Consider the following 27296-nt stretch of genomic DNA (forward strand, 5'->3'; position numbering starts at 1 on the left):
ATCATTTAAGTTTTAATTTCTGATTACTGATATACTGATCATTATGATCACACACACGCAACAGTGTATTGGTCTCAAATCAGTTAAAAAATTATGCATCACGCCAGTTTAAACTGATTTACAAAGCAGCCTCCGAATTCATCCAACACCAACTTACAACTTAAAAAAATTCACCTGTAAGACTTTATTTAGCAAATATGCACTTGTAGTTATTTTATATATAGCTGTTTTGCACATTAACAAAAAATTTGCTCACTTCTGCATTGCAAAATAAAAGGTGGATGCAGAGTGTGTTCTCATTCTGTTTTAATTTTTCAATTCTTAATATGCGTTCTGGCTGTTTTTATTTTTTCACCACAGCTAAATGAAAGGGTTTTGTTAATGCACACACAGAAATTTGCACTCTCCCTAGTGTTTGGCACCGATACAACTGAATCCCTGGCTTTGGTAGGTTGTCATGGTAATCAAGTGTAGCAGATCAGATTTCCACACGTGATGACAGTGACAAAAGGTGGAACAATCATTCTGATCACACACAAATGGTGTTTTTGTATCAACACATTCATAAAATTAAATGTCGTCCCAATTTAAATTGATTTCTAAAGCAGCACCAGAATTTATCCAATAGTAATTAACAAAACCTGCTGGTAAGAATATATTTAGCACATTTACGTGATGTGAAACAAGACTTAAATAGATTCTTGATTCCAGATTTTTAAATGGCTTTTGGAATTTGTGCCAATAAGGAGTAGCTATGTGAGTTTCTCTCATAAAAAAATTCATGATGTGGTCTCTAGACTGCGGTGTCAGGCAGATAACTGTGAAAATGTCCTGCCTAAATTTAGCTATAAATTCCAGCACTGAATACCATCCCAGTGAAATGTTTTTACCCACATGTGAACGTCTATGTCAAATCACCATGGAGACGACAGAAACTAGCCTCTGGAGCACAAACCTGCAACACTTTCATTACGGATTATCCTTTAGCAGGAGCGAATTTATCAGCCCTGCAAATTACTACTGAGCACACGAATGTGAGTGTGCGAAGAGGAGAAAGATTAATTTTCCTTCACACTGTCTACCATATCCTTATAAACTGTGGTTTCAACAGACAACATAATAGACAGAAATGTGTGCAGTATTACACATAACTCTATGAAAATATGGGGACAGAATGTAAGGTGCAGTTACATTTTGAGAATTAATCTTTTTTTTCATACTGATTCAGATATATTCTTTTAAAGATTTTCAAAAATGAATATATAGCATGTGTTCAAAAGTCAACTACTGATTTATACATTCAAACACACACATGACTTTCTTATAAGGAACACAAAAGTATAAATTTTGAAAAATGACCACTCTTTTCCAGGCAGTTCGAGCCATAAATATGTTCGACGTGACTTCTCACTTCTTTATGTTTTCCATGGAAGAAAGAAATGATTTACAGATCTGTTTTACAAGCTGTTTGATCCTGATAGCTTTGAGTAGTGACTCTCATTGCTCACAAAAGGAGGACTGAATCCTATTTTGAGTTTTCTTCTGTAAATAATTCACCAAAATGTGTCACACAGCTCTGCGGTTCAGCAGAAACAGTGCAGAGGAGGAGCACTCTTAATGTTTTTCATTTCTTCATTTCTCTTTGTTGTTTTATAGATCTTGGGGAACCAATTATCAATTAAAATTTAATCTGTTCCAGATGATGGCCAAAAACATACCTCAATGGAACAGTTTAAAGGATGCTTTTATGCATCCTTCTGCCGTCCTGACCAGAAGGAAGACAAATGAGTCTGTATAAAAGTACTTGTTCTCCTCTAAGCCAAGCCAGTTCTTTCAGATTTGTGGTTAGTGGGGTAAACAGGACTTGTACAGGCTGAGAAAAAAAAAGGAAATCAAGTAACACATTTTATTGTAATATTGTAAACACATTTTTAAAAAAAAGCACTCAGAGATCAAATTAAATGTAAAATATGCTTGTTCTAGATTATTCACTATGTTGATCCAGACAATGGAATTTTAATCATTTTAATTTTAATAATAATATATAATAATTTATTATTTTATATGAATATTCTTTGAAAAAAATTATTTGGATTTTAATTTAAATCAGATCAAATCATTTTATTTTTGCTCACATTTTTCTTTGAAAACGCCTGAATGATTAACTACATTAGTTACTGGTCTTTTGCACTCAAAAAAAAAATCATTACATATAGCTGCACTTTCATGAATAATATACGTTTTTAAGCATCCTTAAGATTCAAAGCTCCACACAGACAGACTCGCAGAAAATATGGGCCTTGCCTAGTTTTTTTTTTCTAAAGGACCCCACCCACCCACACTATTCCCCCCTTCACAAAATTCTAACACACTGTGGACTCAACGTCAAATATTTTTACACTCAACCAATCACAATCAAGAGCACTTGGCAACCTACATCCCAGTGGCCAATCATATGTTCTACAGTCTGTCATGTGACACAAAGCCCCGCCCCATTTGTGGAATCACTGAGAGCGCGAGTGGAACTACAGTGATCGACTCGGCGGTGAGCGGCGCAGATCCGAGCTGCTGGAGGATCCGGAGAGATTTCTGAAGCGATGCGAATGCTCATTACGTGGACTGGCTTCCTCTATACCTTCTTAAGATTTTAAAGACGGTATGTAAGCCTTCACTTTGCTCTTGCAATGCACATGTATAGATTTTGTTCATAAAATCAAAAAGGTAAAAGCTGGTGGCAGCTGCGCATGAAATAGGAACTGTCACCAATAACTTATCAATAGAAGTGCTTTATCTGCAGGTTGATCGATACATTTCCGTCGGACGTTTTAAACATAAATTGCAGTATCTTTAGATGTTTCATGTAGCCTATTAAATGGATTTATCAGTAATGTAATGTATCTCTTTCAGAAATGACTACATAATTATATATAGCCTATAAAAGTTAAATAGCCTATATCAGTTCGCAACAGATACAAAGATACAAAGATCTTTAAAAGCCACTTGACATTGTAACATCAAAACTGGGGTTATCCTTGATCGTTACTTAATTATATATTACTGTGTCTTTTATATGTTTCTTAATTAGACTACACCAAAACATCTAGAATTGGCTATTTATGGAATACTTTTATTGCAATAAGGTCATCTCACTACATCACTAAAAAAAAAAAATATATATATATATATATATATATATATATAAATATATATATATATATATATATATAAATATATATATATATATATATATATATATATATATATATTTATTTATTTATATATATATATATATATATATATATATATATATATAAATATATAATATTCATGTTTTGAAATAAGAAATATTAAGATTTCTGAGTGAAAATTGTTTCTACACTGGGAATAGTTGCTACACATTTTGTTTCAATAAGTTTAACTCGCTGATATTTGTGCTATGTATCTCAAACTTTGATATAGTATTCCTAAATTTGTCTGCTACAAATTAAAGCAGTTTAGAAATGTACACCTAAACTATATAAATTAATGTTTAATACAAAGAATGCTGTTGTTGCAATTCTACCCTGAGTGAGCTTCATTTAAAAGTACAGACTATTTAAATTATTCCCACATTAATTTATTGTGGTAATCAAATTTCTTAATCGTGTGGTAAACCTGGTTAAGTGGTAAACATATTAGAACCATTTTGATAAATAAAAAAAAAGCAAATAAAATGGGACACAACTGTAGGTGTACACACTGTCCCATTTTCAGCTCTTTGTGGCTCCAGCAGATGTAAATCGCAAAGTATTACAACCCTCCCCGTCTGCTAAGAGATGATATTTCTAGATTTCTAAATGAAATGTTTGCTCCAGATCACCTGGATCTGACCTCTTGTGTTTGACTGCTTTCCATTGTCGGTCTGTTCACAGACGGTGGTGTGAGTCATCTCAGCGCCCAGACTCTCATCTTCTCCGCTGAATCATTAGATTAAATCAGTAAATTGATGCTTCTACATGGCCTGAAGATAAACTTAGCTTAGTGACAGGTTAAATGTGCATGATTACCTTTAATCTGGGTTTCAGTTTCGCTGTTCTCTGCAGTTTTTTCTAAACTAAATGTTAATTATTAACTACAACAGTTGATGTGTTTTGTGTAGACAAGTCACTGTTTAAAAGAAAAAGTAGATAGTGTTCAGAAAAAAAACTGAATCGAGTTGATCACTAAAATCCTTCTGGCGCTGTTGACGGGATCCAGATGTGTATAATTGCAATATATGAAATCTGTTTGTTGCCGTTCTGGTCCGCAGTGAGATAAAGTAAGGTCACGGAAAGCCGCAACAGACCGAGAGAGACGGCTGTTAAATATATTACAGGCTGTGTGATTATATCTGTACCGGAAAGTGAACCCTCTCCACACACACACTCTCTCCACCTTCTTTGTCTGTCTCTCGGGTTTATCTCCACCTTCTGCCACCCTCAGAGACACCTGAAAACAGACATAATGATCAACAGCAACGGCGTCTGGAGAGAACACCCTCTCCTCTATTCTCTGTCTCTCTCTCTCTCTCTCTCTCTTACACACAGCTAACAGGCCCAAACAGCGTCAGAAAGGGCTTCTATTCTTTTATGAATAGGGGACACACCGTGTGATAAGACACATAAATCCGATGTTTTAATGTCGGGTTTATCTGCAGGGTAAGATACACTGGCCTCAGAAAGTATTTGAACATTTCATTATGTCATTGTATGAATGCCATTGAAATGTCAAGCATGGTTATTTTAATTAATATTTTTTAAATAACACGGCTTAAGCACACATATGCAAGAAAGACTTTTCAAAAAAAGGTTTAGATTGGTAAAGAATAAATACGGTTTAAATTTAGGACAATTATTATATAGGACAATATTTGGAGTGAGATGTTAAAAGAAATTGAAATATTTCTGAAAAGTCTAAAGAAGTTCTAAAGAAAATCTAATGCCACTTGGTTAATAAAAAAGGGCTATTTTAGTTTTAAAAGAACAGTTTTTTGTTTTAAGAATTTGTGAGTTTGTTCATTTTTAACAAATCCTAATTAAATACACAGCTATAATGCTGCTATGAATTTCTTGTCTTCTTGATATTGCATCAATTACATTACATAAATACTTTTCGACCTAAACACGTTCTATTTTTCTGGCATTATAACTTTCTCAGACTGTTTGCTACGACTTCTTGCTCTCTCCAGATCAAGTGAAAATACAACGGAAGCATATTTTTATGTTTTTATGTTAAGTGGCCCCTACATACTTTGTGTTGAGCTACAAGTCTTAACATTTCTTCAAAAAGGGGTTCATATTTGTGGAATTGTAGGTTTGGAAGTTCAGAATGCTGCCTTTGCTGTCAGACATAAGATGAAAGTACATCTCAGACACAAACAATATCATTAAAAAGTTAGTTTTTTGAAAGAAATGAATACTTCCTTTCAGCAAGGATGCATTAAATTGATCAAAAGTATTCAATTTTAAATAAATGCTGTCTTTTTGAACTGCCTATTCATCAGAGAATCTTAAAAAATTTATCACTTTTATCACAGACATGTTAAGCTGCACAACTTGTTTCAGTATTAATAATAAGATATGTTACATGAGGACCAGTTCAGCATATTAGAATGTTTTTTAAGAATCATGTGATACTGAAAACTGATGGAAATGTGGCTTTGCAATCCAAGGAATAATAGATTGCAGTGATTTTACATTGCAATAATTATTTGAAATATTACTGGTTTTACTGTATTTTTGATCAAATAAATGCAGCCTTGGTAAGCGTCCTTCAAAAATTAAGTGTTTCAAACACTGAAAAAAAAGTCACTGACCAAAAACGATTGAACACAGATGTATTGTAGTTTGAAAAAAAATTTGGTGGAAAAGTATCTCTGTAGAGCAATAAGACACACAACAAATGACATCCAAATAATGAGCAATAGTTTGTGCTGTCCACAGGATAATGTATTGGGTGTGTGAACATTTTTACCTTTACCGATATTATAAAAACCAATAGTTTGAGCGCAGCTCTTTTAAAATTTCACAGAAATCCACAAACCCTTGCAGGAGGTAAGCACATTGACTGCTTTTAGAGTAAAAATTGAAAGAATTATTTTTTTTTTCAAAGGTGTGTGGTATTCAGCAGCGTAAATGTGGGCATTCATTGCGAACAGTGAAAAGCAGTCACCATTCAACAATAATTTTCAAACACACAGAAGGCAAGGCAGCTCTAAAATCTGGAAAAAGCTTGGGGTGTCTTGAGAGAAGCCACACCCATTCCAAGTCTTAACAAAATCCACACATAACAGATAACATACCTCAATGTGTGGTTGTGGTGTTTTAGGAAAAATATTCCAGAATGGACTTCGCTTCAAAGAGATGTTCATCCATTCTGTCTGAGGAACTAAAATTAACAGAAACACCTCAGGGGGAATATGACACCAGCTGCTTTTGTTCTAACGATTTTTCTAGGTGCGCTTGAGTGTGTGCGCTCACATTTGTAGAGGCTTCGCTATTTCCAGGGCTGGGGATGTGGCATCCACACTGTAATCTTTTGAGTGGAGAGGATGTTGAGATGGATTATTGAAGCCCCAGCGTGCTATGTGTGTCATTACCGTGGAGAGATCAGCACAGTGAGGTTAATGAGCCAATCTGCATAAACTTTGTCCCCATCTGGAGCGTTTGGATGGTGTGGGGCAATGCGTTACCAGCGTTCCTGCATCTACAGTACATCACCAACAACCCTTAACATAGCAAATGATTTATGCTAACGATCTTTCTATTCTTCACTGAGAACTTACAATCCCTGGAGCATGACTGCAGTTGGTTAGTAAAAATTGCTCTAAAATGACATTGTTTTGGCTACAGTGACACATTTATATACAGTTAAAATATGGGATATTATGCTCAATTTCCACTACCTGCTGCTCAGTCCTAGTGTGTGATTGTATACTTTATGTATTTTTTCAAATGAGTTTGGTGTTAAAATACCATCTCTTTTACCAGTTTAATGTTCAGAGACAACTAAGCTTTTCGTAAGTTGATTTCCTCGAAAAACTGTAAATAGCCTGTGTGCTTTCAAAAGTCTTTGTTTTTGAGTAACAACATTGGCTCAGTCAATGGCATGAGTTTAAGGTGGGACTATTTGTTGTTGCTTAAATTGGAATTAAAGTAGCCCTCTGAGTGGAACATATCCGAACCCAATTTGCTGCCTTTGAAAGACTTGTGAAAAAAAGAGCAGGCCTGTGTGTGTTTAAGACTGTGATTAAGAATTAAATATATCAGTTCTAGGTTGTAATCTGAGTATACTCTTAAAAATAAAGGTTCTATGTTTGCATCAGTGGTTCTGTGAAGAACCTTTAACATTCATAGATCCATTCCATTGCAAAAAAGCAACAAAAAAAAAAACTCCTTTATAGTAAAAAAATAAATAAAAATAAAATAAAAATGTTTTTTAGATTTTTAAAATGTTCTTCACACTTGGTTCTTTGTACAGGAACCACTTCTTTGGGGAGTCAAAAATGGTTCTTCAATGACATTCAAAGCAATGTTATATGGAAAAACACAGCAATTCCTCAAACTCAATTTCACTCCCCTACATGGGCAAAATAACTTCACATTTAATCAGAGTTATGTCTGAAGATTGACTGTGACAGATGGGTTTGGTTTGATTATGCTTAGAAAGAAAACCAAATGTGAAAATTGATATCAAATCAAAGCTAATCAAAAAACTTTTTTCTTTCTTTTTTTTTAATTCTTGGCAGTTTAAAAGTTGTCAGCTGTTAACGTCATCATTTTCAGCCTCCATTCACAGGTTTTTTGTAGTGTAGTGTTGAAAATTCAGTGACACTTCTACTGACAAGTGACGTTCTGCTTTCGCACATGGTGGCTGGAGATATACTGTGCAAGGCTTTTTAGTTTGGGAAATGTAGGCGGTAATTGTAAGTGTGCATTTTCACAAATGCATTTTCACACTTAAGATCTTGAATTGTCTAAAAAACATACACAATCAGTCTTTAAAGACATCCAATTGACTAGTGAATAGCTTCTTTGACAGTCAAATCATAATTGGGATGAAATAATGTGACATTTTTAAGGCATGTTTTTTTTAAGGCTTAATTATGCATAATTTATTTTTGATGGTTCTTTTCCACAAAACCCATGGGAAACATGTTTAATTAAAGACCATTTCTGATACAAACTCACATTTATACACCAAATGTCTCCTAAGAGCTTCATCAAAGAAACATGTGAAATTGATTTTAACTTGCGATTTTCATTGGAAACAAATTAAAGGCCATTGTAAACACTGTCTTGAGAATATTTTCTAAAGGTGCTGACTGTGGAATGTGCCGTGTGTTTATTACTGAGGATTTAACCACAGACATCTTACACAGCAGATTCCCAAAAGAACACCTCTGCTTTAGGAAATTATGAAAAAACATCAATTCCAGCAAAGAAATGCAATAGATAAAAAAAATAAAAACATCCAAATGGCCAAAAATTGTTGGGTGTAATCTGTGATCTGAAGACTCAATAAGTTGGAACCTTTTGAAGAGCAGCCACATACACACACAGTTAAAGAACACTGTTTTTTACTGAGTGTCTATGGCATAAACAGAAAGTGACGATTCCTCTTTTTTTTCTCACTTCCAAACGACAACCACCCAGCTAGTCTAAACCATTAGAACATTTCACCCCCCCCCCCCCCCCCCATTACCCATAATGCTGTAAACCCCACTGGGCACAGTGTGGGACCCTACTGCTGCAGGATGCACAAGCAATGAGCCGTTCATTTCTCTTATTTCGTTTTCCTCTTCTTTCTCTCTATTTCTTTTTTTACTTGTTACCCCTCTCTGTGTGAAAAATGAGTGAGGACTGTTAGAGAGTTTAATTCATTTTGATTATGTCAAGGAAAAAGAAAAAGAGGCTGTTTTGTTCATTTAATCAGCTTAGAGACTAAATGACGAAACTGAATATTTAGTTACATTCATTTTTTATGTAAATGACTGTGGTGTGGTTTGCTTATTTTTTCAACTTAATTTTTAAACATTTTTCCCCAAATGTAGTAAAGAGAAAAACATATTTTACAACCTTTCCACATAAAGAGAACCAGCTTGTTTAAATGGGAATGACATTCCACTTGTATTGTATATATAATGTAAGCACTCAAGTCTTTGTCACATGATCACATAAAACCTGCCAGGGCTGAGTCTCAGTTCAAACCAACGGTTTGGCATACAGTAAATTTTCTTATTCTTCCTCATTAAAGCATGCTCTTTTTATAGATTTCTCAATTTGTCTTCGGTAGAAGCCACCAATTTGTCTTGTTTCAGCAGACGCCAAAGCAGATGCTGCTTTAAGCACAAAAAAACTACATAATGACTCAAAGTTTGTGGCTCTTACTGTAGAGCACACCCATACTCAGATTCCCTTGTAGTTTTGAAAGGATGAAATAATGTGGTAGGATAAATTTAAAGGGATAGTTCACCCCAAAATGAAAATTATGTCATTAATAACTCACCCTCATGTCGTTTCAAACCCATAAGACGGGTTAAAACCTATGTACGGTATACTGTCCATGTCCAGAAAGGTAATAAAAACATAATCAAAGTAGTCCATGTGACATCAGAGGGTCAGTTAGAATTTTTTGAAGCATCGAAAATAATTTTGGTCCAAAAATAACAAAAACTACGACTTTATTCAGCATTGTCTTCTCTTCCGGGTCCGTTGTGAGCACGTTCAAAACACTGCAGTTTAGTGATATCCGGTTCGTGAACTAATAATTTGATTTAACCGGTTCTTCTTGAACCAGTTCACCAAATCGAACTGAATCGTTTAAAACGGTTCGCGTCTCCAATAAGAAGAACCGGTTAAATTGAATGAATTGTTTGCGAATGGGATATCACTACACTTGAACAAATAAAGTGAATAAAGAACTGAACTGAATAAAGTCATAGTTTTTGTTATTTTTGGACCAAAATGTATTTTCAATGCTTCAACAAATTCTAACTGCCCCTTTGATGTCACATGGACTACTTTGATGATGTTTTTCTTACCTTTCTGGACATAGACAGTAGACCATACACACAGTTTCAATGGAGGGACTGAAAGCTCGGACTAAATCTAAAATATCTTAAACTGTGTTCCGAAGATGAACGGAGGTCTTACGGGTTTGGAACGACATGAGAGTCATTAATGACATAATTTTCATTTTTGGATGAACTATCCCTTTAACTTTCTTAACATGACATTAATTGTTTTTTTTTTGTTTTTTTTTTATTAGCCTTAGCCTAAAGGGCCATTGACTAACTATATAATGATATAGTTGAACTATATTGTTGCAATCACAATTTTTTTCAAACGCTGCCTTGATGTGTACTGATGGTCTACATAGTGTACATGTTGGATTTTATGGTTTAGGGGAGCTCATGAGCACCCCATGTGGCCATGTTGACTACTAACCAGAATCACCAAAGTGAGGACTTCGCAATAATCAAAGAATATAGCATTAATTTTAACTATAGTACTTGGCTCTCAAATGTTTTTTTAAAGTTTGTTAAAAGAATACAATTAATTTTTTTATGTACCATTGTTCATGAGTACGTCATAGTCTGCATTTTTGCATCTCTGAAAATGCACATTTTGTGTGTTTTAATTTGTACTCTTCTATTGGATGCTTGATTCTCAGTGTTTTCCAGAGCGGACAAAAAAAACGTATTGTTTGATATTGAGAGTCTGATGAGATTTTAATGGCAGCCTCTTGAAAACTCTTCTATTAGACCTGTGCATTTCTTCATATGTCCATATGGAGACGGCATGAACAGGAAATGGCATGCATTCCTTTTGTCTGATTCAAAAATAAACTCCAGTGTGCACTTCCTGCAGAGGCGTTGAGAAGAGAGAAAAGAGGTGAAGAGGGAAAAGAACAGAAGCAGAAGAAATAAAGAGTGTAGTGTTAAACTTAAATAGGCTCCGTTACACTCAAGGGTCTCCACTGTGATTCGATGAATCCTTGTGTGGTGCTGTTGGCTTGTAAATCACACACTATGTTTCCTTCTTTTATAAGGAAGATTAAAGCTCTTTGTGTTACCACATACATCCCTGCAGTTCTGCACTTCCTGTCAGCAAGACATGTGATTGTTTGAACAGTGTGTGAAGTTGCCATTTGTCATAGGCATTGTGAAGTTTTGCGACAGCCCTGTTTCCACCTTCTGCTGCCTTCTGGAAAGTTCACCTGAGGCTGTGTGAGACATGTCCTGGCATGAGGTTGTTTATTGAATATTCATAGTTTACAGAGATTAATGGGGCGAAGATATGGTATCTTCAGATTTCATATATCTGTAATGATTATTCACTAGCTGGATAAGCTAACAAACCTTTTTGTTCAATTCTGTTGCCTGCTTTGTTTCACAAACTTTAAGACATGATTTTTTGCAATTTAATTTGTGTCCTATATGTAGAAAAATATGCATTGTTTAGCAATGTTATTGCTGATTACATAAAATTAGGCAACATCTAAACATAACTTCTCTGGTTTAAAGAAACTAAAATTCTGAATTAAAGTTGCAAAATTTAGCTGAAATAATTTTTAAAATTGAAACTAAAATTAAAAAAGAAAATTGTAACAAATTATTACAAAAATGTTAATAAATATGATTATAGAAAAAGTACCGTAATACAGAAACCTCACTTATATAAACACAAATATTTTCTTTCTTCAGTTTAGTTAACAGCTATGATGACAACCAACCTTTCAATATTTTACATTTATTTTTCTTTTAGGGTTAAAAAAGTTCATAAACAACAAATGTATAAATATATAGAGATATATTTTGTATATCATGAGATTTAGAAATATCAAGATACTTTTTGTTTTTTTGTTTTTGGACAGCCCAAATTATGAGTTTATGTTTTACGAGGTTCTTTCGGGACAGGCTGTCTTGTATCAGTCATATGGTTTTCTGCAGTGCTCTGTAATCCAGGGCTTCATCTTTTGTGGATGTGGCTCTGGTGCCCGACGGTCTGTCCCCATTCTTTTGTTTAGGCCAACCATAGCTGTGCACTTTCTCTTTTATGACCATATTGTCTGGCGGGGATGCCATGTGATTTTCCTTTTACTGTGTTTCAGGTGCTCAGGGGCCAAGAAGTTCGAGCATGAATATGTAAGTGTGTGACTTGCTTGTTTTTCAGAGGCTGTGCAGGACAGTAGAAGCCGTTGAAGTTTGACTGTGGGTTTGCGCTCTCCCTCTCACCCACACTCTGTCTCCAGAAGCTGCAGGGGTTTTGCTGAGTTGGCAAAAATGCGTCGCAACGTAGAAATAAACTGTCAGCCTTCAAGAACTCCAACACACGCACATCTTGTCCTCATTGGACCTCCAAGTAAGAGCTGTGAGGGTAAAATACTACAGTTTTGAATAAGAAAAAAAGTAAAATGATGACCTTTCCAAAAAGCTGACATTCTGTAGATATATTTTAAATAAATGATTGTTTGGGTTTTGGCTCCCGGCTCTTCATATAAGGAATTTATTGGAGTTTGCGTGTTCCAAGAAAAACGAAGCTATGTTGCATATAAGGGCTCCATACATCCTCCCGCTAACCCTGACTGTAACTTTATTTAAAAATGAATATATAATGGCTTTCCATGTATAGGTTACGTCAGTGGAACAGCCTCTAATAAGCTGTGAATCAAAAATGAGAGAAGAGGGAACGATGAAAACCATTTCTGTACCAAAAAAGCAAGGTAGAAGCTGTTCTCTCATCACACACGGAGACATCATCACATCTGCAGGGCTTTGGTTTCTCTGACTGACATCAGGTTTATTTTCTTTAATATGCTCATACACATTCTTGCAAGTCCATTCCCACAGATTTATGTCCTTTTAATGTAGTTGCCGCTATGTGAGGGAGGCAGAGTGAAAGCTTTATGTCTGTCTGCTGTGATCCGTGGCATAAACAGTCTCACTGTACTCTGGAATCCCGCTACTCCTACAGGATTTAAAAAAGGGGCATTCAGGGTGAAAGGAAGGGGCAGCGCTTTGAGTCTAACGGTTTTACGTTTGGGCTGTTTGATTGATTGATGTTTTTAGGTGGGGCTGTTTAATTGGTGCTTTCAGATTGGTAGTTGGTTTTAGAGTTGGGTTGCTTAACTGTTTTGTGGTTTTCATTGGTTAATGTTTGTTTTTTAAAATTGGTGGTTGTGTTCAAGGAGAGCTATAATGCATGATTTTTTAAGTTAATACTTTTATTCAGCAAGGATGCATTCAATTGATCATATGTGACAGTAAAGATATTTATGGTTACATAAGTTTCTGTTCTTTAAAAAAATTTGCTTTTTCCTGAGGAAAAAAAAAACATTATTTTAAGCAGAATATTAAGCAGAACAACTGTTTTTGACATTATTGATAATAAAAAATGTGTTTTCAGCAGAAAATCTGCATATTAGAATAATTTCTGAAGGATCATGTGACACTGAAGACAGTATTTTTTTTTGGGGGGGGGGGGGGATAAATTAATTACGGTTGTGCAGTTTTAAACTGCAATAGTATTCTACAGTAATACAATTTCTGCTGTATTTTTGGTCAAACAAATGCATCCTTGGTTAGATGTCTTAAAAAAAATGTTAAAATCTTACTAAGCACAAACTTTTGGTTGTTTTGTGTATGCTGTTTCAATTTGCAATCATTTATCAGTTTTCGGTACAGAAAGAGGAAAAAAGGTCCATGCTTTCCAATTACTTACATGTACTATATATGAAATATTTTTTACAAATATTTTTATTATTAATATAATTTTTTTCCATCTTTGCGACAACCTACAGTTAAGTGAGTGGAATTCACTGTCTCAGATATACAGTATTATATTGGATAGCTTTACACATGCATTGGTTGCTGCTGTAAAGCTATCCACAATTTTTTTATAATCCCAAAATAAAGGATTGAGGGTAGCTTAGGAAAGAAACAGAAGTCATTTACCTTAGTAGAAGTCAGTGTAGCACAAGAATGATTTTGAAACTGATGTTTCAACTTAAAAACCTAAATACAGTTGCTTTAAACTGAGAATGTTTGATTGATTGTAGAAATTAACTGTTTGCATTGTTATTTATTAAAAGTGGGCTAGGTGATTTGGTTCAAAAACATGTTTGTTATGTTGGTTGAAAATCTCTTCACTTTCCGATAGCAAGTGGTCTGAATGTATTTATATCATCTGTAGAAGGTGTAGGACCATAAAATGTTTGTGCAGTCATATCCCTTTGTATGAGGACAACGATAGGCTTTCTTGCCTTCCTGAAAATGTATGTATTTGCATACCTCCGCGTGTCTTGTTTGTGTAGACATGATACGTCATCAACATGTTCCATTACGCGTTTACAGACCAAACGATTAAAGGAAGGTGTTATTATTGTAATATTATGCCCTTTTTACTGTAATGTTTTCTCACCAGTGAATGAGACATGAGGTAATCTGACAGCATTACATTCAACCCTCCACCAACACCATCTCTCATTGTTTCACTTTGTTAGAAGCTGGTCTCTGTTTTAGAGGAGGCGTGGCTTTGGAGAGTGATTTGCAGGGAGGGTGGGCTCTTATGCTCTCAGAGGTAGCTTGCTCTTGCTAGCCTCTTTGAAATCATCTACCCTACCATTAAGTGAGCAGATGTTTTTTTATCCAGTGACTTACAAATAAGCCTTATAGTAGTCCTTGTAGTTTAGTTGGTAGTATGTAAATGTACTAGTCACTAGTCTGCCTCTCACTTCTCTCTCTGTGTTGCTGTGTGAGGGTTTTGAATGAACTCTGTGGTGATTAACAGGAAGCTGAGTGGTGATTTGCTAGAGATTGAATGGGTTGTGGGTTGTCCAGCCACTGATTTTTACAATAGGAAACATTGTGCACAGGCATGTCTGACAAACATCTTTTTGTCTGCAGTGTAGAAAACAGCTGTGTGCGTGCAAATCAGTGTTTGGGTGTATGTGTCTGCTGGGGGGAGAGAGTCAAAGTCCCAGATGGTCTCTGAGTTCAGGTCTGAAGCAGGTGACCCGTAGAAAGCCTTCGGGCTGATTGCAAAGCCAAACTCACTCAAAGTGCCTCTTGAAGACATGCACTAATGCATGCACACTCTCTCCTATGGCGGTTATTGGAACAATGCAATCAGCTACTTAGGGCTGAATTGCTAAAGTTTTAGGGGCCAAAGGTTAAACTGGGGTTTACCTTTTTGTGCTACAAACTATAACAAGCTTCAGAGGCAATGAACTCGTATAACCTGAGCACTTGAACTGTTTTCCTCAAAGTTAAATGCCTAGGATTTGACAATATGATACATTTTAATGTCTAGCTGGCACACCTGTGATTAGAAGCCCCATCCTGGTTTCCACAAACATTAAGCAACATAACTTTGTTTGAAGACCTTTAAACACCCAATCAGCATATTAGAATGATTTCTGTAGGATCACATGACACTGAACATAAGAATAATGGCTGATAAAAATTCAGCTTTCGTTATGTCAAAATAAACCCTGAAAAGTTTGTCATGATTCCAAAACAATACAAAATGTTTTCGTATTAGCCTGAAAGAGTTAATTTTGGGATAATGAATGCTAAACTGAGATATATAGACTAGCAGTCATTATACAAAAATATCTGACTGCTCAGTACCTTGATTGACCAATCAGCATTGTAATATTATTTAGGATATGATATAGATTTAATATTACTGAAATATTACTTATAGTATATAGAATTTTTAAAAAAATTCAAGAGGTACAGCAATTCATACAATCAATTCTCTTCATTTGAGCTGACTTCCTGCTCTTTTCATTGTTTGCTATCAAGCGCTGATTGGGTTAACTGGTTTTCCTTCCCCCTACCTCAGTTCCGGCTTAAAAGTTGAACCTCATGTCACCTGCGGCACTGTGAGATTGTATCGCTGTGGAAACTCGGGGAACCTTCTCTTTGATTTAATCAGACAGTCTGGCATTCCGTCATTGTCCAGCAGCGCATCTCGCAGAAACAGCCATGCAGCTTCAAAAGTGTGCTTTGTCCTTAATGATCTGTCACAAAGAGGCTGGAGCTCAGATGCAAGAATTGATAGACACGTTGAAGGGGAGAGATCCCATCACAATGGAATACTTGATTCTGATCAGTCAGTCGTGACATTCTATAGAAAAATATTTTTGTATAATTACTAGGGTTGCAAAGGGGTGGAAAATTTCCAAAAATTCCTGGAATAATCCCAAAATAATCCTGGAAAATTTCCCAGAATTCTGGAATATTTCTGAAATTTTCTAGAAATTTGACCATCTTTAGCAACCCTAATAATGACTGTTGAATTTTAACCTTGAAAAGATACATTTACACTAGACTAATTTGAACAAAACAGAACAAACAATTACTCATTTGAACAACTGAACACAAACCAATCCTTTCTTTGTTAAATACAACAAACCAATTGAGTTCTATCACAACATCTATCAGTGAATCATTTGCTTGAACTGAACAAACAGACCAATTCATTCAAAAGAATCAGACATCCCAGTACTACTTATCAATCAGTGAATCATGTTTTAATACAGATTGATCTACCACAGCACAGCATCTATCATGATGCAGTATCTCTCACACTAAAGACACGTCCACAGCAGTTGAAACCACCGGTGACTAGAGGACGGAAGCGTTGTGAGACACATCAGGGGTGAACGTGTTCCTGATTGCCTCCTGTCCGCAGCAGCAGCGATGTGTAATCAGCGCTGATAGACAAGCTGCCCGACCACAGCTTGATGCAGGGTATTTTAAGAGCTAAAACTGGGCCCCCTCCCAACCCCCCACTTCTTCCGAAATTCTGTGAAAGACCACAAGGAGATGCACTGAAAAAGGCCACATTTATAGTCCACGTTAAGATCAGACCACCACGTCTGAAAGCAATTATGAACTATATATTAGACAAATGTTTATATAGGAAGGCACATTCTTTCTCTTTCTGTCTTTACGAAATTGGACCACTTCATACCACCCTAAGTATTCTTATGACAAATAAGAAATGTTTTTGTAAAGGTGGTTACTAAATGGTCCACTAAAATGAATCAGGGATTCCAGCACTAAATATTAATCAGTGAATCATATTTTAAAACAGAAAAACTAACTAAAATGAGCTGAGCACCAAATGTGTATATATATATACACTTTTCACTAATTTCACTAATCATCTCAATTATATGAATCAGACAATCTTAGTACTATTTAGCAATCAGTAAATAATTTTTAAACAGAATAAGCAAACTGATTAACTAAAATGAATTGATCTAAACAAATTTTTTATACTGAGCAGGTGTATTCTGGATATAAAAAACTGAGAAAGGCAAGGATTTTCATGAACACCCTGAGTGATAAATGTTGTATGGAAAACTTTAATTGCATGCGTTGCATTATATGTGTTTGAATGCTACTGTATATTCTATATTACTGGGTACTCACCGATCACGCAAATGTATGAAATTCATGCAAATATCCTGCTAAATAACTGATAATATCCAAAAACTGCATGAGAACACCACTGGAGCACTGTTTGCTCTGTCCTTTCATTTGGGCCAGTATAAAGTCTGTATGTGTTCTGTCTCGTGATAATGTAATGCTGAGTATCTGGATTCACAGGGGACCCCCTGAACACAGACATCCACTCTACCCACAATCCCCCCGGATTATCACATCCCTCCCTCACAACACTGTTGCCATAGGAAACCCTTCCACCCCCCATGGTCGTCTGAAGAGGTGGTGCGGTGTGTGTGAATTCATCGTCCATTGTGTTCGAAATGGTAGAGCGATTTGGTTGAAGAGTTTGGTTTTAGTGCAAATCAGATCACCACCTTTTGTCTGAAAAGATAGTGTGTGTGTGAGAGGTAAACTAATATTTGAATGAAATAAAGAAAATAATGAAATTATAAAGGAATGCCATCTGCAATGATATTCTTTCTTTCTAGAACATCACTTTTTATTCTTTTATGATGAGATTTTATTTGACTTGCAGATTATTTTCTGTATGGATTCTGGTTTTGTGTAGGAAGGTCCACAGTTGTTCCTCTAGAGTTTTATTAGGATTTTAGAGCCATATGAATATGATCGCACATTTATATTCTATTTATTTCTGACAGGAGCTTAATCTTGTCCAGTTTTTAGTTATGGCTTTTATTAGGAAAAGGTGTGCAAGGTGCAACAAACAAATAATCAATCAGTAATTAGTCTGTATCATTGTGAAATATTAGTACAATTAATTAGTACAATAACTGCTTTATATTTCAGTATATTTCAAAGTGTAATTTATTCCTGAAATGGCAAACTGAATTTTAAGCAACCATTACTCTTGTTTTCAATTTCACATGATCCTTTAAAAATAATAATAAATAAATACAATTATTAAAATTATTAATTACCTGATTTGGCTCAAGTAATAATTCGTATTATCAATGTTAACAAGTTGTGCAGCGTTATATTTTGTGGAAACGGTCATGCTTTTCTTAGGATTCTTTGATGAATAAATTTAAAAGAACAGCTTTTATTTGATACAGAAGTCTTTTGCAACATTATAAATGTCTTTGTTGCTTTTAATCAATATCTGAGTGTTATTTTTTTATTTGATTTGATTTTATCCACATAAGTTATCCTGGAGCCACCAACATCTTTTTAATCAAATAATAATCATATTCTCATTTTATCTTCTAGCAGACACTCGGCTCAGCATGGTGACTGTTCTTCTTGAAGTTTCTGAGGACGCAGAAGCCCACGTGACAAGGTTTGAATGAAATATTTGGGTCTTTCCCACCCTCTTGCTGGTCTTGTTGAACATTCAACGCTGTCGGTGAGTTTTTGACATTGAAAAACCATCGACCGTTGACTGTGCCCTGAGGCCACGCCCTCTTTAACAGGACACGCCCACCTCTATAAATGAGTTAATTTCTACAAAGGTCATAATCAACATTCATTGCTGTCGGTGGGTTTAGTTTTGTAACAGCTCTCTGAACAATGAATGTAACTATGGCCCAGATTCCAGCCTGTCATGCCAGCGTACATCACACTCTACGCCAGTTCAGCGGAGATCAGCTTTTCTATTCCTTTCTTCTCCCGCTTTCATCCTCACGGATCTGGAGTTCTTCAAGGAAGACGCAAATAGAAGCAGCCGTGCTGACTGCTTCCTCCTGCATCTAATTGGTGGTTGTGTTGGTATATATGCGTGTGTGTGTGTGTATGGAGCGGATAGAAGGAAATGGAGGATGAATGTGTAATCATTTAGATGTTCTTCTCATTTGACTGTTTTGTCTCTCAAATTATATACTGTGTTCACTGCAGCCTGAAATGAGCCTAAAATGGCACTTGCTGCTGAATACTGTGTCCTCTCTGTCAGCTGTGTGTCTGTTTGGTGTTAGCTGGCGTTTGTGCAACCTTTTTAGTCTATGTTCATGAGATACATATGCGTCTCCGTTGCAGACATCAAAGAAAAAGCTTCAGTCTTAAAATCTCCAGATACCGAAACACAACAACACAGTCATTGTCTGTTCCTGTCTGCTTTTGTGTCTCTTTCTTTGACTACCTTTCATTCTTCCATGTTCTCGGTGGAACATTATCTGAATAAAATGACTGCATAATAAAATCTCAGTGGTGCATTGCGTCTCTGTCCTGATTTTGAGTGTTTGTTGTCTTGTCATCTTGTGGAGAAGAATCTCTTTTTAAAACCAGTGCTTGAACACGACTAACAGCAGGGAGCGGCATGCTAAATATGATTTTACCAAAGTACAACATTTCTATCAACACCAAGAATCATTTTAGCAATCGAACATACATCTAAACTCTGAAAAGTGGGTGAGGTTAATATAAATCTTATCAGCTTGGCTCATGAATATTAATCAGGTGACATAATGTCCGTCCAATTGAGAGCAGTGGGTGGGATCTGGAAGTGGAAATCCCATACATTTTCTCCATGGGGAACTGATTTTTAACAATAACTGAAACTTTCAAAAAACATATTAAGCACTGAAAATATTAATTGATGGTATATGATGTTGTTGAAGCATATATTAACATATATTATAATAGTGCTATAATATTGTATTTAAGTACCATGTAAATACCACAGTATGTAAACTTAATGTGTTATTCATCACTGTAAGTATGGTATTGGTTGAAAACAATGTTTGTTTTAGGCCCCAATCTGAACCTTACCCCTAAAAAAATGAGGGCAATGATTGACTTAACTTTTAGGATGAGCAGCAATATTCCCTTTGTGTAAATCTGAGAGTGGTCCATTCTTAAAATAAGTTGAGTGAACTCAAAGAATTCCCTGAGAATTATGCTCCGATTTGGTTTTGTAATTTTATTAGTTTATAACCCACAGAGCACAATGCACAGAAAAGATTTCTAAAATATTTTTTACAGAAATATTTCAAAATGCTGTGAAGATAAAGATGTATCGACAGCTATGTTGTAATAACTGTTGTCATCAGTCAGATCAATAAACTTAGCAATTAGGATTTTTCAGGTTCTAGCCCTAAATGAGTTAGTTTCTTGTGCAGCTCTGTGAGAACACAGGGCCACAGCGTTCGTCAGATCCTCTGCACCAGGATCAGACCTCCTAGCCTGGAGCTGCAGATGATGAAATAATCAAACATAGCTAATGCAGAATGACACTGTCTGTCTGAGTTATTCTCACTGCTAGTGTATTCTTTACGCACCATTTCATGTTTTGCAATAGGCTTTAGTCACAGTGCATGACCCAAGATTTCTTCACAGAAACTCTGAAATGGAGATCTTAGCTCTAAAAAGCTTTGGCTTATATGAACAGCAATTAAGACATTCATATGTGTGTGAGTTCATGTGCTGGGGGAAGTTTGCCGTTCAGATTGCAATTGCGTAAAAGGAAAGATTAGATCTGGGCAGTGGATCTTTTTTTTCCGCTGAGTTCCTGTTTGTGTGTGTGGGTGTTTAGGAATGTGTGTGTTTCTCCATTATTCAGCAGGAAGTCCTCTGTGTGTGCAGCAGTGCAGAGAGGAGCGAGGCAATGATGTCACTGCCTGTCATGGCTTGACTGGAGAGCGTCGCTGGTGATTAAACCACTCAGCTGCAGGAAGTGTGTGGTTGTAATTGAGAGGACAAAATAGCTTAAAAACTGTCCCTAGAAGCAGCCAAAAATTCATTTTGGGGAAGATGTAAAACAGAAAGTGGACCATAAAAGAATATATAATGTGTTCTTGAACTTAATTAACAAAAGTCAAAAGTTTAATTTTAGCCGTAAGCATAGTCATGCTAGTAGGCTAATACATGTAATTTTATTAATAAGATTCGGGAGGAGCGCGTCAGATACTTAGCCTAATCAACACAGGTGGACCATAATCAAGTAATCAATCAAATAGTATAAATATCGCTGACTTACCTCTATCCATTTACGGTTTATCAGCATCCCTCCTCCACCCCATCTCCTCACTTCAAGTTCACTTTATAAATAGACGGGGAAGGGGGGGGGGGGGGTACTCTAGGTTCGGGCCATTCCCGAGCTCGGAGCCCTTCCCCGGACAGCACGCCAAATACGCATTCCATACCTCAGCTAATTATATGTAAGCGTGAACTATTGAATTGTATTTGAGAACAAGTGGTTTTCATCCATCAGTGTTGCATGGAAATGTTCTCTTCAGTGTGTTCAGTCCTCTGAAACACCAAAGATATAGGCTACTCGTGAAAAGTGTGTATTTGGAAGATTATTCCATTAAAATAATTTGAAATGTTTTGGAAGGCAATGCAACTTCAAAATGTTTTTAATTCTACCCTAAATATGGGAATATCCTCTCATACAGAGTGAGTGTTGCATCATATCCTTCTGAAAGTTTGGGTTCCACTGAAGAAATAAAAATCATTAGGGTTTAGATCAACACGAGGACAAATACAAAAGATGACTACATTTTTATTTGTTGGTGAACTATCCCTTTAATTGCCTGCATCTGTTTAGTTATTAAAAACAAACGCTATGATTTACTCCGGTCATTTTGCAAGGAATTATGTCTTTCTTCCTCGTTCTTTCTCACTGGGAATTATTTTATTTATTTATTTATTATTTTTATTTTTTTAAGAAAAGATCCAGATGTGTTTATTTAGTATATAATTTTGAGCAACCTATTTATGCTCGTTGTACTGAGAAAGAAAGAAAGTTTGGAGTTCTGATTCTGGCCAAAGAGAGTATAAAGTAACAACTGTGTTGTTCTTGTTATTATTAATCTGAGGCTACAATTGCTGGTTTACATCAATGAAATCTAGAAGAGGGCGACACCATGTGGATCTCCTAAGTATTTCATATTTTTTCCTCAGTCCGGCCCTGTAAAACACAAACCCTAAATTAAAACTACAACTATAAACTCTGCCATAACGAATGCCTAACCAACTCCACAACTAGGCCTATGTTTAATAAGTGCACCCTCCCCTCCGGTCTGAGACCGCCGGCCTGCCGCTGTTGTGCTGTCTCAGACCGCGGTGACGGACAATGTGGCGCTGCGGAGGACGGGTTAATTATTAGATCAAGTTCCCTACACGAGAGAACAAAAATGCATGTGTAAGTGAGTATTCATTTGACAGATTATCTTTCAAGGTTTGTTTGACACGTTACCCTGCATTCCGACGCTTCCTCTTAGATGACGTCAGTAAGGTTATTTCCCAGAGCTGAAGCAGATGTATGGAGAACTTTTGTCCCAAAGCCTTTACGCTCTCGCTCTTTCTCTGCCCGATCAAAGCAAATTATTGAACACACCTCGTTTTGATCCAATCATATAATTTCTCTGCTATGTCAGTCTATACACTTTGTGTGAATCTAGTTAATAATTTAGCCAAAAAAAAGCTACATCTTCTAACTCGCATTTATTTTCTTAGATATTGTCCTAAAACTCATCGTACTGTATGTGTGTGTGTATTCTATAATAATTATTTGTAACATTCTATATATATATATATATATGTGTGTGTGTGTGTGTGTGTGTGTGTGTGTGTGTGTGTGTGTGTGTGTGTGCGCGCGCATGAATAGTAATACAAATGATGTTAAAATAATATATATATACATACATTTAATTTTTGACCCAAAAGTTGGGTTAGTCCAACCCAGTATTGTATATATATATATATATATATATATATATATATATATATATACATATATATATATAAATATATATTTCACAGAAGGTATACAACACAAAGACAAGTACCTTACAAGAACATACAAACTTGTCACAATACAGTCTCACACACACACACGCAAAATCATTTCCTACTAACGCGTTTAAAGCATGTTTTGCTGTAGGAACAACACTCTTACTAAAGTTAGTCCTCCTACACATAGGTAGTCTATACCTACGGCCAGATGAGAGAAAGATAAAATACAGATGGAGAAGGTGATCTGGGTCATTTAGGATTATATGTGCTTTCCAAATAGTTGAAGTAACACACTCCGATAACTTTGGAGTAGGAATACCAATAATCCAACTAGCTAAATTAGGTATCTTAAAAGTTTGTTCTTGTTATCAGCTGTAAGCATATGAAAAAAACACACACCCAAAAAGGCAAATGGCACCACACAAAAAGGGGCTAAATAATACTCCGCTACAGGAGAAGAAGAAGATGAGGCTGAACAGACAGCTGCTAATTTTATGGAAAACAGTCTCTGTTGACAGCCTTTATAGATACCTAAAATATGCTGATTAAAACTGAGATGATCATCCAATGTAATGCCAAGGTATCTAAAATACTCCACTCTTTCAACCATCTCCCTGTTAATTGTCATCATACCACGTGCTAAAATATGTTATGGAATGCTGATAGTCCAAAAAAGGATTGTTATCAAAGTTTTTGAGCAACGCAAGAATAGTTGTGTCATCTGCATATTTCAAATAATGAATAGTAGTACAAAGACTCTGACAATCGTTCGTATAGAAAATATAAAGATATATTTATTAATATTATTATTTTGTAAAATTTCATTTTATTAAGTTTGAGGTATAAGAACATCAATTAAATACAAAAGGCAGATTTTCTCTTTACATAGAAAATTAATTTTAATGCAGTTAATTAAATAGCAACACAGTATAAAATAACAGGCATATAAAAATATGCAGAGTAAATATGTAAATTTCATAAAGAAACAGATCCTCCTCCATAAAGAATTTTTCTTGTAGTAACATCTGTGTAACCACAGAAGTTGTAAAGTTAGTCCTTTGAATGTTTTCTGCTGATTACTTGCACTCTCTCCCTAAAAAAAAAAAAAAAAAAAAAAAAACAGAAAAAAGAAAACAGAAATCATTAGCTTTAATTTCAATACTGTTCAGTTAATGTTCATTTGTTTTATTTATTGACAGGAATCACACATCTGCAAGCTTACCTCAGTTTACGGATAATGTCCATCACCCAGGGTTTGGAGGGGTCTGTGCAAATGTTCCTGCCTCCTTTTGTGTGTAATCTGTGAGGTAAAGCAGCATCTTTTGGTTAGGGTTTTCTCTAGGAATCAGTTTTATGCATATAGTCAGTCAATACAAAATGCACCTTATGTAGAAAGCATCTTATACTTACATGACAGCATCAATGTGGCAGTTTCTCATCATGGTCTGAATGGAAAATCCTTTAATAATTGCCATTGGTATCTTTCCTTTCGTATACTTCCTACAACATGCTGTAAACACAACAATAATAGTTTATATTTTGTAACATTATTTAATCATTACAAAACTATCTTCACATCACGAACCTCAGATTTTAAAAACTAAGAAATAAAACCGTTTTCCCACTGAAGGAGTAAAACTTAAAAATTAATCTGCAACAGTGCAAATAGTTCCAGTTCTAGAAAGAATTAAAGAAATGTACTTACACAAAGCAGAAGCATCTGTACAGAGTACACTGAGAGCTGCAACCAACAGCACGATCACTGTAGCTGAAATGCGAGTCATCATCTCTGTCGGTGTGTGTGAGCGTCTCAGAGCAAGTCAGATGAGAAATGTGCCAGTTGTGAGACAGTGTCTCTATTTAAAGGGTTGGACATACAGGATACAGATACAGGATTTTCCACACATACGTATACAGAAGTACATATGTCCAAAAAAATGAGCCACTATGAGATCTTATCTGGCCTGTCAGTCAAACAGGTGCAACAAGGAAGAACACAAAGGAAAAATCAACCACAGGGAAAGCACAGAACGCAGACTTTTAATGTTTACTTCCCTGAAAGAGAGAGTGAACCAACAACATATTTGACATGTTTCCTACTGGCAATTAATAGAAACAATGTAGGAAACTCCAGGATGACAACTTGAAGGTCACTAGAACAAAACAAAAAAAAATTGAGGACTGAAGAATGTTTTAACATAGCTTTACATTATGCAATATAAAATTACATCATTGAAAATGCCAAAGGGTGTGTGACAGTTTACTACTTCTGATACTATGACTCTGCTTTCATTACGTTTGTCTATATTATATTATATTATATTATATTATGTTATGTTATGTTATGTTATGTTATATTATATTATATTATATTATATTAATTAATCTTTCAAATAAACTAACAATTATCTCCACGCTCAGAACACATTCAGATTTTATTCTTTACAAGTAAGCTTACTGCACACATGCAGTGTACTGTGACTAGCACATTAGGAATAATGTTATTTATGTTATATTATGTTATTTGCTTATTCCCTTTTAAAATATTTTCAACCCACACTAAAATTTACAACTTTGCTGAAATAAAATGTGGTGAACTTATAATAGCATATATATATATATATATATTAGAGGTTTCAAAAGGAATAATTCACCAAAAAAAATGTATCTGATGAGTGTTTAATTTTCAGGAAGGGCAGATGGCATTGACTGCTGAATGTGTGAAAGTGTTTGACTAGATGTTTACATTTATATTATTATTATTATTATTATTATTATTATTTTATTTTTTATTTTTTATTAAAGTAATTATCGGCTATCACAGACATTACTTTTATCTACAGATTCCATATCTTGGAAATAATTAATGAAAAAAATCAATAATTAAAATGAAATAAATAATGTCTCATTTTTAGCAAAAAATTTTAAGTTTAAAATAATAATAATTATAAACTAATTGTAGATGTTGTTAAATTAATATTTCACCCAAACTATTTGCTGAAGATGTTGATGAGTTTGTTTCTTTATCAGAGCAGATTTGGAGAAATTTTGCATTACATCAGTTGCTCGCCAATGGATCAGGTGATGGACTTTTTCACTGGAGAAAGCATTATTATGGATTATGAACTTGCATTTTGGCCAGAAGCAACAGTTTAAACTTATAATGTCTTAATGATGGATTAGTTTCTTACAAAAACATGTTTTTTTTTTACTTCACAAGACATTAGTTAATGGACTGGACTACTTTAGGAATACTAGGATCCATTGGTGAGCAAGTGATGTAATGCTAAATTAGCCCAAAACTGTTCTTATACAGATATAAACCCATTTTGATCTTGGATGGCCTGAAAATAAATTTCAGCATTTTTTGGTGATCTATTCCTTTAAAATTACTGTCGAATAAAAACCTTCACTATTTAAAGTGTCATTGACCAACATTTGAATTTGTTCTCAAAAGTCACTGCTACACATGGAATATTTTACATACTGTAAAACCACTTGGAATGCCCAGTTCAGATAATGATTGATAAAGAGCGACAGAGTGCATTTGACATGGAACTTTTGAAACCAGGAAGTGGGAATGTCCACCAAACCTTAACCTTTTGATAATAGAATGAATGCATTATTATGAAGTTAATGAATGCAATTGTTTGTTTGTTTTTTTTATGATTATATAACATCTTTGATAGATAAAACCGCACACGAATGGATAATTCCGAACTATACTCACATGCTCAGCAGCGTCCTCATTTCCACACGCTAACATGTGGTTTCTTGTGGGGGTGTAGAATTATGTATTTTTTTAGGTCATAATGTTTATGTAACTCATGTCCTAAAATCATGTCTTGAAATAGGTCATAAGAGAGAACAAAGCCTTACAGTGGCTCCTCTAGCAATGAATCACTTCCCTTCAAACCCACAGCCTTTGCTTTAGTCTTTCTGCGGGACTTTAGACATCTGATTTAATGTCGCTTAAAAGCAGAGCTCTCTGTGTTGGTTTTACTAAAACATTTTCACATTCTTTCATTTACACCTCCAGGTATAGAGAGGTGTTGTGACATTTCGAGTTTAATTTCTATCAAATACATTTATGATCTTTTAAAATGGGGGAAGTGTCTGGATTAGA

The 27296-nt window shown here is 35.3% G+C and overlaps 1 protein-coding gene across 1 annotated transcript; it reads right to left on the reverse strand.

Annotated features, from left to right (window-relative positions):
- Positions 1-24011: 24011 nt before the first annotated feature.
- ccl20a.3 (chemokine (C-C motif) ligand 20a, duplicate 3) lies at positions 24012-25337 on the reverse strand. The gene is made up of 4 exons (XM_059501366.1): positions 24876-25337; positions 24581-24680; positions 24393-24470; positions 24012-24263 (listed from the first exon to the last, which is right to left on the reverse strand). Exons 1-4 carry the CDS (start codon positions 24955-24957, stop codon positions 24221-24223), a joined length of 303 nt encoding a protein of 100 aa, XP_059357349.1. The 5' UTR covers positions 24958-25337; the 3' UTR covers positions 24012-24220.
- Positions 25338-27296: the final 1959 nt, after the last annotated feature.

Source organism: Carassius carassius, chromosome 20 (genome assembly GCF_963082965.1).
Source record: "Carassius carassius chromosome 20, fCarCar2.1, whole genome shotgun sequence".
In the NCBI taxonomy this organism is placed as follows: domain Eukaryota; kingdom Metazoa; phylum Chordata; class Actinopteri; order Cypriniformes; family Cyprinidae; genus Carassius; species Carassius carassius.

Bases quoted from the DNA above. Each gene is read 5' to 3' on its own strand.
- ccl20a.3 (XM_059501366.1), bottom strand. From the start codon at position 24,957: ATGATGACTCGCATTTCAGCTACAGTGATCGTGCTGTTGGTTGCAGCT. The intron at 24,471-24,580 runs GTAAGTATAAGA...TTTACCTCACAG, and splicing joins TGCCACATTGATGCTGTCAT to ATTACACACAAAAGGAGGCA. The intron at 24,264-24,392 runs GTAAGCTTGCAG...TTTTTTTTTTAG, and splicing joins GACATTATCCGTAAACTGAG to GGAGAGAGTGCAAGTAATCA.